This window comes from Lepidochelys kempii, chromosome 6, assembly GCF_965140265.1.
Source record: "Lepidochelys kempii isolate rLepKem1 chromosome 6, rLepKem1.hap2, whole genome shotgun sequence".
Lineage (NCBI taxonomy): Eukaryota > Metazoa > Chordata > Testudines > Cheloniidae > Lepidochelys > Lepidochelys kempii.
The window spans coordinates 6,435,345-6,448,513 of NC_133261.1; the positions used below are offsets into that span (position 1 = coordinate 6,435,345).

At 44.0% G+C, this 13,169-nt stretch overlaps 1 protein-coding gene across 2 annotated transcripts; it reads left to right on the forward strand.

The window, feature by feature from the left end:
• Nucleotides 1-10,681: 10,681 nt before the first annotated feature.
• LOC140913778 (olfactory receptor 8U9-like) lies at nt 10,682-12,900 on the forward strand. 2 transcript variants are annotated; one of them, XM_073350575.1, is made up of 2 exons: nt 10,682-10,693; nt 11,971-12,900. In XM_073350575.1, exons 1-2 carry the CDS (start codon nt 10,682-10,684, stop codon nt 12,898-12,900), a joined length of 942 nt encoding a protein of 313 aa, XP_073206676.1. The 2 variants fall into 2 exon arrangements, with proteins under 2 accessions (XP_073206676.1, XP_073206677.1); XM_073350576.1 differs by lacking the exon at nt 10,682-10,693 and having other exon boundaries at nt 11,962-12,900.
• Nucleotides 12,901-13,169: the final 269 nt, after the last annotated feature.

Consider the following 13,169-nt stretch of genomic DNA (forward strand, 5'->3'; position numbering starts at 1 on the left):
TTATGCTTTCACTTAATGACCATGATGATTTTGTTTCATTTACATAGCTGTTTTCAGTATGCCACATTTTGCTGTGTTTACTAGCTTGAGTTCTTAGAAAGGATGATAAAATACATGTACTCCAAAGGCAGTGTTATTTTTCTTTTTATTTGATTTCATATTAAATAAGCATCTTAAGCATCTTAATTAACAATTTTCTTGTTAATTATCCCTTATTTTAATATTCTATCTTCTTCTTCCATACCTAGGAACTTTTAAAAATATATATTCTATCTCGGTGTAGTATGCACAATAAATGACCTCGATATTGGTGCTGCACATAACAATATTTAATCTGCACATGGATGGAAAACAGTAGAGGGAACATAGACACACCAAATTAACAATGGAGGGCAGATGGTTGTGATCTCCTCCTGAGCTCCTCTGATCATCATGTGGTCTCCATCAAGAACGATGCTTGAACCTATCTTTCCTACTTTGGGGAGTAACCTGGCAAGGGAAGGACATAGAATGCCATGGTGATTGGCGTCCTGTGGATGGATAGACAGAGAGAGAGAGAGAGAGAGAGAGAAAGAGAGAGAGAGAATCTGTAGTACTCTAACATGTCTTACAGGTTTTACATTTCATCTATTGGGATCGGGACAATGAGGTGATTCTGAAACAATTAGTACATTTCAGCTGTATCTAACTGTCAGTTCCTTTGATTCCAGACTTGTTACTAAGGTTCGTTGAAAATTTTTCTTGAACAGTTTTTCTGATGGCCTGTAGGACTCTGGTGATGTTCCAGGGCAGTTCAGCAAAAGGAGAGACCATCATGGATCATGGGGGATGGAGTCCAGCCTGGGAGCCTGGTCCATGAAGGAGATTGGTGGTGTGTGGAATCCGATGCACCCCTGTGGTATTTCCAAGCCAAAATGTTAAGTTTTCAGCCAAAAGCTTTCAGTGTCCACAGAAAAATCCCCTTTGTGCATCAGCTCTGTGCAGTACCCGGCTTGCACTGAAATTAGCAGGATGAAATATACTTCTAACCTCATATTCTGCAACTCTGGTAGAAATTGCATCATTCAATAACACAGTAGAAAACATTGGGCTGAATTAATCCCCAGGACATGAGTTACACCAAGGGTGGCTTTGGTTCACTGAGCACATTAATTAGGTGAAAGAAAAGGAGTACTTGTGGCACCTTAGAGACTAACCAATTTATTTGAGCATGAGCTTTCGTGAGATACAGCTCATTTCATCGGATGCATATTGTGGAAAATATTCCACTCCCCTGCACTCATGGCAGTTCTAAGTGTTATCTAGATCATCCCTGCCTGAAAACAGGTTGGGGTGTAGTATTTCTAATAGCATGCAGACAGCAATAACTGTTAAGGTGTCTTGGCATTTATCCACCACTGCCATGAGGCAGTGTACCTCAGTTTCCCCTTCCAAACAGCAGCATAGGCCTGTTATGCTTTTGCTGCTTTGCCAAGCTTCCAGCCTCTTTACAGGTATAAGCTGAAAAGCAACATGCTTTTGGGACTGTCTTATAATCCCTAGCATGAACAAAACTTTTTTTTTTCTCCAGAAAGCAGCTGTGTCCCACATCTTTAAAGGGTTTACCAATAGTATTAACTCCTTTGTCTTGACCCATAGATGAAGTAGCAAAAGAAACAAGATTAACAGTAAGTCTATGGTGGACATGCTTTGTTCACACAATTTAGCTTGTTTAGTGCGTATAGCATTTCCCAACTTCTTTGTGTAGCCTAGTAGGTGCTTTGATGCAGATTCTTCTGCTTCTTTGGAGAAGGCTTTTAGTTCAGGCCTGTGTTTGAGGCTTTGGTAAGGAAAGCGGCATTGCAACCATGCCTGCCCTTGGCCTCTCCCTCTTGTGAAGATTTCCAAGTGCAGAGTTTTTCTCCCCCCAGCCTGGAAGAGATGGTATTATTTTTATAAGGGTAACAGGAATAACATTTTTTAATGGAGTGCTTTGGATCGGTAAGATCCCCTCAGTTACCCCACTCTCTGCTCCCAACAGGTCAGCTGGGTGGGCGCTCCCCTCCAGGAGATCTGAGCCACAGTCTTCCCTTAAAACCTGATTCACAGGAGATGGGTTTGGCATTTTAAATGCAGATTTTTCACCCTCCTCATGGGAAAAAGCCTCCCTACAAAAGGTGGGCAGACCCTCCCGTCTCCCCTCACCTTCCGTCTGGACTTTCATCTCTGGGCTCCACTCTGGGTCAGACACTCCTGCATCCCCCAAAAGGGAAGCTGACCCTGATCCAGCTGTGGGCTCACAGCTACTAGCTGTGAAAGACCCTTCACTGGCCAGCACAATCCCCCTCTTTCCCTCAGGTTTGGCTTGCTTCCAGCTATAGAGTCCCTGAGGTCTTTTCCCACCACAGAGTTACCAGGACCCCCAACTTCCACCTTTGGGGTACATGTTTCTGTGCACCCCAGAGCAGGGCCTGTCCCCTGCCGACCTGCAACTTCCTGGCAGTCAGCAGCTGGGACGGCCTCCTTGTTACAAGGCGGAACATTCCCCCCACCCAGGCAGATGATCACAGGACAGGAGCTGGCTTTGTCCAGCCCCTCCTGCAGGGACTTGCCATGAGCCCCAGGGCTACAGGAGCTGGTTACAAATATCCCTGCCACCAAAGCCGCATGCTTCACTGCTAGAGAGGAATAATAAATAAATGTGTTAGTCTCTAAGGTGCCACAAGTCCTCCTTTTCTTTTTGCGGATACAGACTAATACGGCTGCTACCCTGAAACCAGAGGAATTTAAGAGACTCTCTCCTATTTCCCCACTAGCCCATGTGACTTCACACACATACCCCACCCCGGTGCTTTGAGCACAAGATTCCTTCTCTCTGTTAACCAAGCCTGGGACAGATTCTGCCACATCAAAGAAATCATTCCCCAGTTGAAACAGTGCAAGATTGTGTGCCACTGTGGCAACAGTCAGCTCAGCCTGCAAATCACCAGTTTCCATGTGTGCCTTAGCTGAAGGGGCAAGGACTTTCTAACCTCCCACCAGTTCTAATTCTGCCATTTCCCCTGGCAACAAATCCTTCTCCTGGATCAGGTCCCTCCTTACCACAGAAATCTCTGCACCCGTGTCCCTCAATCCAAGGAGAACTTTCCCATTCAGTTTAACATCATGCATATGCTCACTGCTTGGCTGGGTAGAAGCCCCCTTTACAAATTCTGGGCGGAAAGAGGCAGCAGCCTGGCTCTGAGAAGCAGCAGCTTCATGTGTTACCTGCTGCCTGTTCCCACTCAGCAAAGGACATTTATTCCTCACGTGCTCAGTGGACTCACAATCCTGGCACATCTTGGGCTCCTCTACGCGTACAGGAGACTTGGGATGAGTAACAGGGGAATGGGGAGATGGACACCCAGCCTCCTCTTTCCCTGGGGTAAAATGGTGATTCTGCTTCCCCCCAACCCTGTGTCCCTCTGCCACTGGTTTCTGTTTAATGGCCACTTGCGAGGGCTCAAAAGAGTCTGAAAACTCAGCCATTCCACCCACTGCATCCACCTTTTTGTCCCACAAATACTGTTTACATCATCACTGCACATATTCAGCAATTGTTCCTGAGTAACCAAATCACACATTTCTTCCAAGCTTGTAATGCCTTTTCCCCTCACCCACTTAACGAACAAATCTCTCATTTCATTTACATAAGCCACATTACTCAATCCAGATCCCCTCTTAAAACTCCTGAATTTAATCCTGTAGGTTTCAGGTGTAATCTGAAACTGTTTCTGTCAAGGTTTCTTCCCCATTCTGAACTCTAGGGTACAGATGTGGGGACCTACCTGAAAACCTCTGTCATAAATATAAAGGGAAGAGTAAACCCCTTTAAAATCCCTCCTGGCCAGAGAAAAAAATCCTCTCACCTGTAAAGGGTTAAGAAGCTAAAGGTAACCTTGCTGGCACCTGACCAAAATGAACAATGAGGAGACAAGATACTTTCAAAAGCTGGGAGGAGGGAGAGAAACAAAGGGTCTGTGTGTCTGTCTATATGCTGGTTTCTGCCGGGGATAGACCAGGAATGGAGTCTTAGAACTTTTAGTAAGTAATCTAGCTAGGTACATGTTAGATTATGATTTCTTTAAATGGCTGAGAAAAGAATTGTGCTGAATAGAATAACTATTTCTGTCTGTGTATTTTTTTTTTTGTAACTTAAGGTTTTGCCTAGAGGGGTTCTCTATGTTTTGAATCTAATTACCCTGTAAGGTATCTACCATCCTGATTTTACAGGGGGGATTTCTTTATTTCTATTTACTTCTATTTCTGTTAAAAGTCTTCCTGTAAAAAAACCTGAATGCTTTTTCATTGTTCACAGATCCAAGGGTTTGGGTCTGTGGTCACCTATGCAAATTGGTGAGGCTTTTTAGCCAACATTTCCCAGGAAAGGGGGGGTGCAAGTGTTGGGAGGATTGTTCATTGTTCTTAAGATCCAAGGGACTGGGTCTGTAGTCACCTAGGCAAATTGGTGAGGCTTTTTACCAAACCTTGTCCAGAAAGTGGGGTGCAAGGTTTCGGGAAGTATTTTGGGGGGAAAGACGTGTCCAAACAGCTCTTCCCCAGTAACCAGTATTTGTTTGGTGGTGGTAGCGGCCAATCCAAGGACAAAGGGTGGAATATTTTGTACCTTGGGGAAGTTTTGACCTAAGCTGGTAAAGATAAGCTTAGGAGGTTTTTCATGCAGGTCCCCACATCTGTACCCTAGCGTTCAGAGTGGGGAAGGAACCTTGACAACCTCCTAAGCTTACTTTTACCAGCTTTGGTTAAAACTTCTCCAAGGTACAACCTATTTTACCTTTTGCCCTTGGACTTTCATTGCCACACCAAACATCTAACTGGTGTTATTGTTATGAGGAAAGAGTCCGTTTGCAAACGTCTTTCCCCCCGAAATCCTCCCAAAGGTTACCCCCCCTTTCTAAGGATAGTTTGATAAAAATCCTCACCAATTTGCATAGGTGACCACAGACCCAAACCCTTGGATCTTAAGAAGAATGAAAAAGCATTCAGTTTCTTACAAGAAGAATTTTAATAGAAGAAACAGTAAAAAGAATCACCTCTGTAAAATCAGGATGGTAAATACCTTACAGGGTCATCAGATTCAAAACATAGAGAATCCCTCTAGGCAAAACCTTAAGTTACAAAAAGACACAAAAACAGGAATATCCCTTCCCTCCAGCACAGCTTATTTTCTCAGCCATTTAAAGAAATCAGTATCTAAGGCATATCTAGCTAGATTACTTACTAAGTTCTAAGATTCCATTCCTGTTCTGTCCCTGGCAAAAGCATCACACAGACAAAGAGAGAGAGAGGCTTTGTTTCTCCCACCCCCCAGCTTTTGAAAGTATCTTGTCTCCGCACTGGTCATTTTGGTCAGGTGCCAGTGAGGTTATCCTAGCTTCTTAACCCTTTACAGGGGAAAGGGTTTTCCCTCTGGCAAGAAGGATTTTAAAGGGGTTTACCCTTCCCTTTATATTTATGACAGTTTCAAAACCAGTTCCTTAAATTTACCATAGTTTGAAGCATCATCAAGAGGCATCTTATTGAATACATCCAGAGCTCTTCCACTCAATTTTGCTGTCAATGTGGTAATTTTTTGATTGTTAGGAATTGTATGGAGAGTGCACAGTCTCTCAAAGGTGGTGAAATATTCGGCAGTGTCACTGAACTCATCATACCATGGACATAGTCATTCCCATTTGTGTATTTCTGGGTAAGTGGGGCCAGCAGCTGGAGGGATTTGTCTCTTTCACTCCATAACAGCCAGTTCATGCTTCTGGGCCTCAATCTGGGCCTCTATTTCTCTGTCTCTTAACTCCAGATCTCATTTGTCCCTGGTTACCTCTGCTTCCATAGCCCTTCTGTGCTCACTTGCCTCTGCTTCTTGGAGCTTCAGTTATAACTCCAGGCCCTTTGCCTTCTCTTCTGCTTCCAGTCTGGGCAGCTCTACTTTAGCAGCTGCCTCACTGGTAGTCATTTTCCTGCTTTCTTGTGCTGGGCCACACCCCCTCGGCAGTTCACCGAAACTAAGATGCACTCAGCTCAGGGGCTTCTTAGTTAACAGAGACTTTCCCAGTGCCCAGTGTTCAGCCCTTCTGGGCAGTCTGCAACTTCTGCAGTTTTAGCTTCTTTTGATCTTCACTCTTACTTATTTTGCTTCTTTTTCTGTCACTATTTCCCTTACCCGAAATAAGCAATCAGACAGTAACAAACCAGGAGTCACTTTGTCTGTTCTCCTGCCACCACACCCAAGACTCACTTAAAATCACTACCAATGTCTCAAAGCAGTCAGCTGTGCACAGACCCTGCTCAGCTACGCCACTGTGACAGGTTGGGTCCCAGAGACCCCCTTTGGGACTGCCACCCGATGTGCTGACACTGCCTCTGAGCCTGTTTTCCTGGCTAGCCTAAGCTTCAGTACCTTGCCTTCAGAACCTTGCCTTGTTTAAGCCACACACGCTTGCCAGCTGCAAACACAGATCCAAGTCTGAACCACTTCCCCCACAAGATACAGGCTTAACTGAAACAGCTGAAAAAGTGCTCCTGACTCTAGCAGTCAGATACCCAGCTCACATTGGGGTCCAAAACCCCCGAATAAATCCATTTTACCCTGTATAAAGCTTATACAGGGTAAACTCATAAATTTTTCGCCCTCTATAAAACTGATAGAGAGATATGCACAGCTGTATGCCCCCGACCAGGTATTAATACATACTCTGAGGTATTTAATAAGTAAAAAGTGTTTTTATTAGATACAAAAAGTAGGATTTAAGTGGTTCCAAGTAAAAAAAGACAGAACAAAGTAAATTACCAAATAAAATAAAATTAAAATAAAACATGCAAGTCTAAGCTTCATACAGGAAAAAACCAAATACAGGTAAAGCTCACCCTCAGATATGTTCCAATAAGCCTCTTTAACAGACTAGACTTCATCCTACTCTGTGTCCAGCAATCACTCAAACCCCTGTAGTTACTGTCCTTTGGTCCAGTTTCTTTCAGGCATCTCCTTGGGGATATAGCCAATATTCATAAATTTGAGTACAAAAATGATACATGCATGCAAATGGGATGAATATTTTCAGTAGATCATAAGCTTTGCAGAGATATGTGACATGGAATATCTAGAGTAAAACATATTCCAGTTTTGCCATATTTACAGCCATAAGCATATTTCTATAAAGAATTATGGGGTGGTACATCACACTCTCTTTCACGGATTATAAGTTATAGGAACGAAATAAAATTAACACAAGAACTGGGAGGGAGCTGGCCTACTCGGAGATACTTTGTTCCAGCATCTGCAGAGATGCTGCAGAGATCTTCAAAAAGAAACGGAGTACTTGTGGCACCTTAGAGACTAACACATTTATTAGAGCATAAGCTTTCATGAGCTACAGCTCACTTCATTAGATGCTGTTGCTCACAAAAGCTGATGGTCAAATAAATTTGTTAGTCTCTAAGGTGCCACAACTACTCCTTTTCTTTTTGCGTGTACAGACTAACATGACTGCTACTCTGAAACCTGCAGAGATCTTCAGTGTTAACCTGCTAGTTTGGGGAATATCCTCCTTTTTGCAGCCTGCCCTGACCTTGGGATTTTCAATGAGGACTTCCCCAGGCACCTCAGGGTCACAGGAGGCAGAGAAGGCAGGTGGAGAATTTATGAGCATGACTCCTAGAGGAAGTAGGGGCATAGTGTTTCCTGGGAACAGACCTGGATTGAAAGAGTTGGAAGTTTCTGAATACAGAGATTGATGGCTGTTGATTGTTTCTACTGGTGTTCAGGGAAGCAGGACATGATGTACATTCTTTGTAACCCCTCTCCCACGGATTATCGCAAAGAATATAGGTGACTTGGATCATCAATTTTTCCTCCTAATACAATCAACACTGCAATGCCTCACAGGTTGGCACCACCTAGGAGAAGGGGGCACCAACATGCCCCAGAGCACTGATTATACCAGCCAAGCCTCCACACCTGTGGGGGATAATTTCTCCTACCATAGTAAAGAAGGGAAGAGTCATCACTGGGCCTGCCATGGATCTCCTTGCGGGGAGGTGATGATCACAGTCTCCTTGTCCATCTGCAGCCATGGATCAGTGCATGGGCCCATCCCGATGGTGACCTCACCCTTTCCTGTTAGTCGAACAGTACTGTCAGTCAGTACCACACCTTTGGTGTTATTGGAATATTTTCTAGATGGTGGCTGTGACATACCAGGGTCCAACCCAGACTAATCAGCAGCTGTGTCACACCTTCCTGCAACCTTGTAATGCCTTGTTGAATTGGCTTCCACCTGGGCCACTCACAGACAACCGTCTAGCATGCAAATCACACTCTGAGCATGTATGTGTAACTGCAGCCTGGCCAGGAATAGTTGGGTTACACTCAGGCTCTCACCACCCTTGGTTATACTGCAGGGTGTCCCCAACACACTCCCCAGTCTTTGATTTCCCTCCGGTAATGTACATCCTGTGCTCCCCAGTCCTCTCCTGGACAATGCAAGTTACATTGTCCATTATTTCTTTTATAGCACTAATATGCATGCAACTTAGTGTTGCCGGCACCCAGTGCCCAGAGGCAAAACAACAGCAGGGGTTCATTACCCAGTGTGCTTCACTCAATAATCACAATGGGGTGGAGAAGCAGAAAAGTTTATTTGCAGCTGCAAACAAGGTATAGGGAGAATAGAATCTCAAATCCTGCACACCAGAGCAGGTCATTACACACACTTTTATATTCCTTAATACCACTGCACTAAACATCAGCCAATCAAAACTTTACACAAATACTCTGCCTTCCTTATATGGGTTACAACAATGTTTATTTCCTGCAACCTCTAGCAAGCATTGCTAGCAACTTAAACAACCAGCACATTCTGTCTGGCCTTGTAGTTGTCTCTCCTATTATCTTTAACTTGGCGTCAGCAAACCTTACACTATAAGGAATTATCTGCGGCTGCAACATTGTTTTAAGAGCAAAAGAGCTTACTCAAACCAGCCAGGCCTGAATTCTATTAACGGGGGTTGAGAAGAAGCCCTTAGGCCTTCAGCAGGGAGACCTCCTCGACCCTTATGGCCTTCCATCCCCTCAACTTAACTAGTGGCCATGCCCTGGGGTCTCCAACATTAGCTTCTCAGACACTTCTATTTAAACACACTGGATTAGTTAAAACAATAAAACAAATTTTATTTACTACAAAGATAAATTTTACATGAGTGCAACTGAGAAGGCATAGAAGTCAGACATGGTTACAAAAAAAAAATAAAGCTAGAATGCAACTTGTGCCTAAGTTAAGAAATGATGTGAAATTCAAAGCAAAAGTTTCCTCACCACATGCTTGCAGCACTCTTACTGACCACATTTCTTAGGTCAGGACACCCCCTGTCCAATGGCTGCTTACTTTATGCCTTCAGAAGCTGTGAATCAATGGGTCAAGAGAGAGAGAGAGCAGTTCCTTGGGATGTCTGCCCCTTCTTTTTATAGTCCTATCCCCCCTTTGAGTAACAGTTCCATCTGGTTACCAGAAGACGAAAACTCTGTGTAGAAGGATGCTCCCTGCTGCTTTTTCCTCACCTATTTAGATACAAAATTAAGTAGAACACACATTTCTTTGTTTAAGACAGACCAGTTTGCCAGCCTCAGTTTGGAACATGTATTAATAACAAGATACAATGTCATTTTATAACTTCACATGCATTATCAAAATTGTATTAATATTAAGATGAGAGAATGACTATTTCTGGTTGACTCATAGATTTATTTAACATCTTACAGCTGAGCTCTGTGTGCAGATAATATGGATGGAAGAGGGATAGTTTTGTGAACTGCAGAAGTCCGTAGCATGCTTTGGTCTCCTCCTGAGCTCCTCTGGACATCATGTGGTCTCCATCAAGAAAAAGGAGTGAACCTATCTTTCCTAGTTTGGGGAGTAACCTAGCAAGGGAAGGACATAGATACCTTGGGTGATTCGCACTCTATAAATAGCCAGATAATCTGGATTACTCTTACATGTCTAGCAGGTTTTCCATTCCACCTATTGGGGCCAGGACAATGAGGTGATTCTGAAACCAGGAATGACTGGGAAGATATCAGCTACAGCCCCAGAATAACTGCCCTCCCTCCTCCCCATTTCCATAGCCTCCTCACCCAGATGCCCAAGAAGACGAGGAGGGGGAGGCTACAGGGACCCACACAGTCAACCCCAGAGGATCGCACAAGCATCAGAAAGCTGGAATATCCTGTATTTTGATTTGGTTTCTGGACTTGTCCTTCCCTCTTCCTCCACCCCCCTAACCCAATATTCCCCTCCCCCATCTAGCTTCTGATTTCTCTCAATGTTTTGTCAACAAATAATAAAGAATGGTTTTTAAACAATTGTGACTTTATTTCCTTTCATATATATATATAGAGAGAGAGAGGGTGGGTAACTTTAAGAGAAACAAACACAACTCTCACACCTTACTATAGTACGTTTCACCTGTATCTGACTTTCTGTTACTTTGATTCCAAATTTGTTGCTAAGGCTGTTTGAAATTTTTTCTTGAGAAGTTTTTTGTATGGGAAATTGGATTTTTCATTCAACTCTTTTTTCCATGAAATAATATTTTCCTTGGATATTATAAGATTTCTATCAACATACCAAACTCCCCTCCTCCCTAAACCATGGCTGTGGGAGTCAGATGTTGTTCCAGGGCAGTTCAGCAAGAGGAGAGAACATCATGCATACTGGGGGATATAGTCCAGCCTGGGAGCCTGGCCCATGGAAGAGATTGGTGGTGTGTGGTATGTGAGGCACCCCCATGGTATTTCAGATTCAAAATATTAAGGTTTTAGCAAAAAGATTTTGGTCTCCACAAAAAAAAAACAAACAACTTTTTGTGGATCAGCTCTAGACAGTACCTGGCTTGCACTGAAAACAGCAGTATAAAATATACCCCTAACCTCATACTCTGTAACTCTGGTAGAAATTGCATCATTTAATAACACAGTAGAAAGAGTAGGTCAAATTAATCACCAGGGCACCAATTAACCAAGGGTAGCTTTGGCTCACTGAAAGTATTAATTAGGTTTTGTGTCTTTCTCAGCTCAGGTATTCCCAGTGGCTTCAGGAATCATGTCCCATAGATCACACATCTCACTATAAAACTTCCCGAATGCTCCAAACTGGCATTTTCTGTCCATGAGGAAACACCAGCACATCGCTCGCTCTCTCTCTTCTCAGCAGGTACGTGCTATTGTCCTGAATTACAGTGACACACCCACACGCAGACACCCTGGGGATCAGCAGGTACTGAATTCCAGACCTCCAGCACCAAAAGCCTGAGCCCCAACTCTGACCCCTTTAGCTAAAGGAGTGACCTCCTGGGTTGGAAAAAATAGGCAATTATCTAGTCACTGAAGCCAGTGCTTCCCATGATGTCTCTGGGTTTTCATACATACTCCAGGAAATGCCAAAATGCTTAATTAGCACAGTAAGCAACTTTACCCCAGACAAAAAGAAAAGGAAACTTTACCCCAGACAGACATGCCAAGCCACAGAGCTCCCCTTGCCCAAAGAGGGTCAAAAGATTGAAACTCCTTTACTCTCACCAATTCTTTAGATAAGGAATAATCCCTTCAGACTGATTCTCTCACAGCAGGGTCACAAGTCATTGTTTTCTCTTTGGATTAGTGAACAGGAGTGTTTGTGGGGGGGCGGGGAGCGGGATGATTAACCTGCCTGTCATTGTATTTGCACAGTGTGTCCATTATATCGAACACCTGGAATGACCAGCTGTGAACATCTGGCTCTGTGGAATAAGCCCTTCCCAGAGCGGGTACTGATATCCGTTAGAAACTGATCTCCTTTTATCTTAACTTACTTCATTACAGAGAAATGACAGGTTATCCTCACTATCTACCTGCCCACATCTCTCTAGCTGTCTGATCACTCTTGAGAGGAGATGGAAGAGGGAAATCACTCGGAGGCGACTGAGTTCATTCTCTCAGGACTGACAGATCGTCCGGAGCTGCAGATCCCCCTGTTTGCGGTCTTCCTACTGATTTATGGTTTCACCCTGGTGGGGAATGGGGGGATGATCTTATTAATCACAATTGATCCCCGACTCCACACGCCCATGTACTTTTTCCTCAGGAATTTGTCTTTCTGTGACCTCTGCTTTTCCTCGATAATTTCCCCTAAGATGCTGTTGAATTTCTTATCCAAGAGGAAAAGCATTTCTTTCACTGCCTGCGCTGTACAAATTTATCTTTCTATTATTTTTGGAGATGTTGAGTGCCTCTTGCTGGCTGTGATGGCGTATGACCGTTATGTGGCCATCTGTAACCCGCTGCTCTATATGGTCACCATGTCCAGGCACTTTTGTAAACAGCTGGTGGCTGGGGCGTACACTGTGGGGGTGGTGGATTCAATGTTAAACACATATTTTACATTTCGGCTGTCATTCTGCAGCTCCAACATCATCAATAATTTCTTCTGTGATGTCCCCCCGCTCCTGGCACTATCCTGTTCTGACACCCGCATCAATGAGATTGTGATGTTTGTTTTAATTTCCTGCATTCAAGTGATCAGCTTTGTGACTGTCCTTCTCTCCTATGTCTATATCACCTCCACCATCCTGCAGATCTGCTCTGCCGAGGGCCGACACAAAGCCTTCTCCACCTGCACTTTCCACTTGACCGCTGTGGTCCTGTTTTATGGCACCCTCCTCTTCATGTATTTACGTCCCACCTCCAGCTATTCCATGGATACAGACAAAGTGGCCTCAGTGTTTTACATGCTGGTGATCCCCATGTTGAACCCCCTCATCTACAGCCTGAGGAACACGGAGGTGAAGGACGCCCTGAGGAGAGCAATGAATAAACTCCTAACCAGTTCTTGAATCTGCTTAATTCAGGACTGGTTTAGTGCTGGGGAGTGGAAATAGGTGAATTCAATTCTCAGCTCATTACAAAATAATTTCGGAGAGCACGTGGTAGTTTTGTTCATTATTATATTGTTATTATTAATAATTTTTTTTTGTATTCCAACAAGGTCTGCAGTCCCCAACTGAGATCAGTGAACAAAACACGGGAAGCATCACAGGAAATGAGGGAAACCCAAGTCCATAGTGTGCCGGGGTCGGTCACAGAGACCCTCATTGGGACTGTC